This window comes from Xylaria bambusicola, assembly GCF_022495145.1.
Source record: "Xylaria bambusicola strain CBS 139988 unplaced genomic scaffold F5B22scaffold_107, whole genome shotgun sequence".
NCBI classification, from domain to species: Eukaryota; Fungi; Ascomycota; class Sordariomycetes; order Xylariales; family Xylariaceae; genus Xylaria; species Xylaria bambusicola.
Window position 1 is genome coordinate 30,755 of NW_025953660.1, and position 6,266 is coordinate 37,020.

A 6,266-nucleotide genomic window follows, 5' to 3' on the forward strand; every position below is an offset into this window, starting at 1 on the left:
GTGGTTGGCGAGAGGCCGGGTCCTTAGTGAGTCGCCGGCGGACCTCCCGCCGGCTCGCGCTACCCAACCCCCTGGCGGCTGAGACGCTCTTCCAGTGCTTCCATCTTTCCTCGCGCTGCTTCGATTAAGTGGCCGCGATCATCCTTGTCGCGCTTTGGGCGGCGTAGCCGCTCCCTATCGCCACCGATACTTGCTGCCAAGTTATACATTGTCAGCCGGCCTATAGCAATAAGCCACTGTGCTATTAATTGCGCGCTCCTTAGGTCATCGGTTGCTGCAGCGAGGTCATCCCGAGTTTCTAGCAACCTAGGTGCTAAGCTTCTTTGCAGTTTATGCCTCTCATCTACCAAAGACCGGTAATGCAGAACAATATGTTCAGCAATCTCTTTGCCTGTAGCACATGCACACATCGGGGTGGGATAACCAGGAACCTGGCGGCGGTGTAGGAAAGCCTTTAGGCCGATCTTTTCAGTGCGCGTCTGGAAGATGACTGCCGCCTCATGCTTCAGGAGGCCCCTATATCGTTCAATTGCCTCTCCGCCTACTGGGGGTACCTCTGCTATCGGATATAACGCCTTGGCAGTGTGGGTTCGTAGCCACCGTGAAGCCCACTCATCTCGAAGGGCAGTCTCCGGTGCCCTCCCATCGGCCCAGGCCTCGAAGGGATCCTCAAACACTTGGGGCTTCTCAACCTTTAGAAATCGGCGGCCCCTTTGCTGGGTAGCTCTGCGGTATCTCTGCGCCTTATATACCAAGTTTGCCATCTTGTCACTGCACTCCTTAACCGCATTTGGGTAGGGGCCAAGCGCAAGGCGTCCTTGAAAAGCAGCAGCTCTTTCGCTAAGGTGCAAATCCAGGGGAGGGATACCAAGCTCTGTTTCAAGATATCTAATCTTTGTAGCTTTATAAGCTCCAGCAACCTTTCGAAGGCATGTGTTCTAAACCATTGTAAGCTTTGCAGCGAGCCCCTGGGGGGTATTGCCCCTGGATGGCGTATGCCATGTTGCTGCCCCATATGCAAAGGTACTCCGAACAATCGCTATATATAGCTGCCGCGCTTTGGCAACACTGGCGCCCTAGGCAGATGTCCCTAGCCTAGTAACTGCGTACTGTTGAACTGTAAGTTTCTTCCGGAGTGCTGCAAGGTGTTTCCCCCAGCGTAGGCGGCCTGTGAAGTGGACTCCAAAGAACCGGACGCTTTCTGCTAGCTTTATAGTTGCTCCCGAGAGGTTAAGAGAGGCCGTATATGTGCCATTCCGTAAGAAATGCAGCAACTCGCTTTTCTCTGCTGCAAACTTCATACCGTATCTTATTGCCCATAATGTGCATATATTCCACGCGCGCTGTAACACTTTATAGTTATCCGCTGCTTCCAACCCAGCAGTTATAAGGTTTGTATTATTAGCACAACTTGGAACTTCTTGTTCTTTTTCGGGATCCCCGCCGACATCCCCAGTCCGAGCGCGCAAGTGATCAATCGAGCCAGCATCCGAATTATCAAGCAAGCAAGCAAGCAGCATCGTCATACCCGTTCACTATCGCCTTCCTTTCTCGTGACTACTCCAACCTCGTCCATTTTCCTAATTCTTCGTAATATCTCGAGCATGTGTTTCCATGGAAACTGCTTTTGGTGATGCTCAACGGACTCCTTGATAACTACAACACTTATGAACGCATTTGCAGCGACGAGTTCCTGAGGGAAACCAACGACCCGCCATGTCCCGTGCCTGAGGACTTTGCCCTTCGGGGTCTTCTTTTCGTCGACGACTACTTCCCTTCGGCCTGGTTTGCTAACGATAAAATCGATGATGACGAGAAGTATTTCGAAATGGCCTTGATGAGGGCCGTCCGGAAGGAGAGGTTATTGTGGCTCGGGTATAGGATCGCGCAATCTAGTACGAGACTAACGTACGACGAAGACACTAAAACGTTTGGTGTCTCTAGGGATACTCGCGGCACGAGTATTCCGGACGCAGCAGGATCGACGTAGGATCAGTACTCTCAAATCGAACATTTGTAAGGTTGTATTAGTACCCAGGTCAGGAGAAGCCCTTACCGCGTTTGCAATGCAGCCAACATTACTGGTCACAGTTGGCACCTACTATCAAGCATCAGTTCTACGGAAAAGAATCAGAGACGACGTGAATCTTGGCAACAGCAACATTCCCTGGCGACGACTGAATGACCAATATCATATATACGCTATCTCGTCACTCGACTGAACTGATCGCGACGAAATTGCAGGAATATAGGATTCTCTCCTGTCATTACCATGCCTCAATAGCAGCCCATGAGAAGGTTCGGATACCAGCAGGCATGGCAAAGAGGCAACATCAAGGTCGTGGTCGCCACTATTGCATTTAGCATGGGTATCGGACAAGCCCGACGGAGGCGAACGCGCGGGGCAGCTATTACCGCTACCTACCCCTACCCGCCTAGCCCATAGGGCATCTTTGGCGCGGCACGGAGCTCAGGCAGCACTCCAGATACTTTTCAGGCAAAAATCCAAGGACATGGCTTGTAGGGTCTAAGGATCTATAAGGATGTAGGCTCGTGTCAGATGTGTTTTGATAATCTGAGCTACAAGAAACCGTACCATCGTTAATACGCAAAAGTGTATACTATATTGTCTTATGTCTTATGTAATTACATGCTAAACGGAAATCGCCAAAGCATTTACTCCCTTGCCAGCCACTTCGAAAATATATTTTCGCATGGGGTCTAGAGCACCACCCATCGAACGTATTGTCACTCCAGCCCACCATGAGTGATCTTGTTCTCGAATCGGTTAAAGAAATCGACGAAACCTCTTGGTTGGTCGGAAATCGGCTGATCCTGCACAAGAAGCCGTTTCCTCCCGAAAGTGGCCATGAGCGCCTATGGGACGACGCACGCCATAGCTCGTACTACAGCCTTTCCAGCCCGACTTCTCAACCACCCCAGACCTACGACCTCCCCCCAGACAGTCATATGCACCTGGAAAGAAACGCTGGGAAGACCTCGGCTATTTGGAGCCTTGGGGATGTATTTCTCAAGGTCAAGATTATCACGTCCCATGCCGAGAATGCTACGAAGGAGCATGACACGCTACGGTGGTTGGCCCGGCAAAATCTTAGCTTTGCCATTCCCAAAGTTCTATACCAAGCTGAATGGTCGGGCAGAAGCTATCTCTTCCTTTCCCGCGTGCCCGGCCAGACCCTCGAATCATCTTGGCGCGAGTTAGGCGATGAAGAAAAACAGAGTTATGTCGATCGTATCATCGACGTATGCAAAGAGCTTTCAGTTTGGACGTCCCAGGCTATCACGGGCGTCGATGGGGCTCATTTCCCCGAGAGATGGCTCGACCCGTGTCGCGATCAGTACGATTTCAGGCCAGAAGCACTACAGCGGAATTGCAGCGAGTTGGGAATGGGATGTTCAACATTTATGCTTTATCACAGCGACCTTGCCCCAAGCAACATAATGGTCCAACCCGGTCACAAAGGTGCGATTGGGATCATCGATTGGGAAATAGTTGGCTATGTTCCCGTAGAATGGGTGAGGACCAAGTTTGGTGTCTCATGGGGGCTTGACTTTGAATGGCCTGACGTAGACTCTGATGATCCGGTACTTGCAGAATGGAGGAACCGTGTTGCGCACCAACTTGGGGAGGAAGGCTTCCCAGAAGTTATGGGAACATGGAAACGGTGGTTTCGGGAACGTCTAGCAACAAGGGGAACGAGATAAACAATAGGTAAAATGCTTCACCTGTTCTTTGTTGCTCCTACTAAGAAGACTCGGGAGATTGTCATTAGAAGAGATTGTATTGAGTTTGCCTACCAGTACAGCTTATCAAAGGTATGTTTTCTATCATAGGGAGCAGGCGTGATGTGCTAGCCTCTATCCCCTGCGACCATCGACCGTGGTCTGGAAGTGAAAAGTAAGAAGCCAACATCTGGCACCCGTCCCTGTCTCGTATCATGGTCGGGCCCCCGGTGGCGATTGCCCATCTAGTCTTACAAATGAACGACTTCGTCTTCTCCCTTAACTATATTCCAGAGGCAGCATGGTTCCACTTGTCCCTTCCTACACATATTGCCTCGAGTGGTTGGGTAATCATCCTTGTGGGTGATGAAAGATAAATGGCATCCATAGGGAGACCTGCTTCAAGGCTCAAAACCCTAAGTTCCAAACTCACAACAAAGACGGGATTAAATCGGGCTCACCGCTAATTATGCAACATTCTTGGGCTCCCCACACGTCTTGCCATCCTTTGTTCCTTCGCATGTTTCAGCACCAGTGGAGTTGTTGTACTCGCATATCTTGCAACGCCATTGATCGGTGATTTCTCGCTCGCCGTTAATAACCCGGGTCATGATGTGTTGGATGTTGCCGGGGGCCGGTTTAATGTAGATATTGGTTCTACAGTTGATGCTTGTAGGTCGTGAAATCAGAATTGCTGTGACTGTTGTATCATGTAATACTAATATACTCAGCGTGATGAAACTACTCTATTTATACTTCATATAAGCCGGAAACTGGCACCGCCTTCTAAAATAAACTGAGTCTTGGCAGTGGTGAGTCATACAAGTAATCAACAAGTTATAGGAGCCGACAGCTAATCGACTACTTCTATAAGGCGGCATCTAAACGGCTGGAGACTTCGCCGTGCGGCAGACTGTTGTGACGCGCGCGCTTTGGCGCATACTTATTCTCGAAAATGACAGAAGAGAAGCCTGTATAGTGGCTAACCTACCTTTGATAGGTCGCATCCGTTCTATATTCGTTTGCTCCCTGTTACACACGGTTGATGCTGGTTGTGTTACATTGTGAGACCCTTCTATATGCTATAGCATCAATTTCATGGCAGTCGTTAGGCAAATAATAGTAGTATGTATAATGAAATGTCACTTTGCTGAATTTCTTAGGATCATAATTCGATTGGAAAGAGCGGTAGGGGTACTATATCTGACCCTGCTTGAGGAATCAGGTTTTCACCTCGTTACGCCGGACGGTCGGCGCAGTCGATAGCAGTGGCGCCACCAGAGCCTAGGAGCGGATGTATACTTGACCGAAACGTAGGAGCATACATATTGCCGGATAGTAATGATCAAGCTACTCACATGAAATAGCATGTCATTAAACTAGAGAATATTCGAGGAGATCTACTTCCCGAAATGTCTTTATAGAGCAAACCAAAGATTGCACTTCAGGACACGCACCATCCTTGTAGCCCGCCACACCCTGAATCCTGTTGGCCCCTTGTAAGTTCGGGATGATCAACTGCTCAAGCTGATCTGCCAACTCATGTTTCCATATACTAGATACAAGTTAGGGAACCTTGTCAATAAGTGCTTTAATGGACATACCGGTCTTGGATCCAATTGCCGGGCAGACTTATGATCGTCCGACGTAGCCAAGTCTTCAGCCACTCCCAATCGTCGACATCATTTCGGTTTACGAGGGTGTCTATGATACGAACAAAATAGGTCACCCAGGTCTGGCTATCTTTGAGAGGGATTCCATAACCCGGCGCACAGTAGCTAGCAACCCTGAGGTTAAGGTCGATCGGTATAGTTTCGAGCTGAACCAAGAGACCAGGGTCGAAGAATTCGGCCGGCCACTCGAAATAGAAGTTGACTACTTCTATCATTTTGAATGTGATATGCTTGGCTATTCGCATTGTTTCCACTCGCTTCACGCTTCGTCTTTTGCAACGAGTGATGCGATAAACTGAGGGTTACCCCCCCTTGTTGACCTGATAGTGGCCAAAGCTTTTGCAGGTAGAATTTTCTTTGGGGTACATCTAGGTAACGTGTCTCCCACTTAACCTGGCTACCTACTTGACCTGGCTACCCAATTAACCTAAGTAGCTATCCAATTAACCTAGTTACCTAATTAACCTAGCTATTTAATTAATTTAACTACTTAATTAACTTAATTATTTAATTAATTTAATTATTTAATTAATTTAATTATTTAATTAATTATAATATAATAATTTAAAAATGATTAATATAATATATTTTTTATTTAATTTAACTATTTAATTAATTTAACTACCCTATTAACCTATATAAAAAATATTAATATATTAATTATATAATAATTTAATAACTTTATAAATATTAATTATATTAAATAATAAAATATATTATTAAATTTATAATAAAAAGAACTATTTAATAATACCTTTTATTAACTTTTATAATTTATACTTATAGAATTATTAAATAATATATTAAAATAAATATTAAATTAATCCTTATTTAATATTCCTTTAATAT

General features: G+C 46.7%; 4 protein-coding genes across 4 annotated transcripts; 2 read left to right on the forward strand and 2 right to left on the reverse strand.

Annotated features, from left to right (window-relative positions):
• Window positions 1–1,106: 1,106 nt before the first annotated feature.
• F5B22DRAFT_46224 (uncharacterized protein) lies at window positions 1,107–2,085 on the reverse strand (the record flags this gene model as incomplete). Its single annotated transcript, XM_047972070.1, has 2 exons — window positions 1,529–2,085; window positions 1,107–1,343 (listed from the first exon to the last, which is right to left on the reverse strand). Coding segments are annotated over exons 1-2 (315 nt in total), but the record flags the coding sequence as incomplete, so codon positions are not given.
• F5B22DRAFT_652727 (uncharacterized protein) lies at window positions 1,634–1,990 on the forward strand (the record flags this gene model as incomplete). Its single annotated transcript, XM_047979655.1, has 1 exon — window positions 1,634–1,990. The coding sequence occupies one exon, from the start codon at window positions 1,634–1,636 to the stop codon at window positions 1,988–1,990; it is 357 nt and encodes a 118-aa protein (XP_047824693.1).
• Window positions 2,086–2,563: 478 nt separating the features above from the next.
• F5B22DRAFT_46190 (kinase-like domain-containing protein) lies at window positions 2,564–3,876 on the forward strand. Its single transcript, XM_047972069.1, has one exon. It carries the CDS (start codon window positions 2,764–2,766, stop codon window positions 3,724–3,726), a length of 963 nt encoding a protein of 320 aa, XP_047824694.1. The 5' UTR covers window positions 2,564–2,763; the 3' UTR covers window positions 3,727–3,876.
• Window positions 3,877–5,118: 1,242 nt separating this feature from the next.
• Window positions 5,119–5,632, reverse strand: F5B22DRAFT_652729 (uncharacterized protein; the record flags this gene model as incomplete). The annotated part of the gene is made up of 2 exons (XM_047979656.1): window positions 5,119–5,299; window positions 5,349–5,632. 2 exons carry the CDS (start codon window positions 5,630–5,632, stop codon window positions 5,119–5,121), a joined length of 465 nt encoding a protein of 154 aa, XP_047824695.1.
• Between the last annotated feature and the right edge of the window lie 634 nt (window positions 5,633–6,266).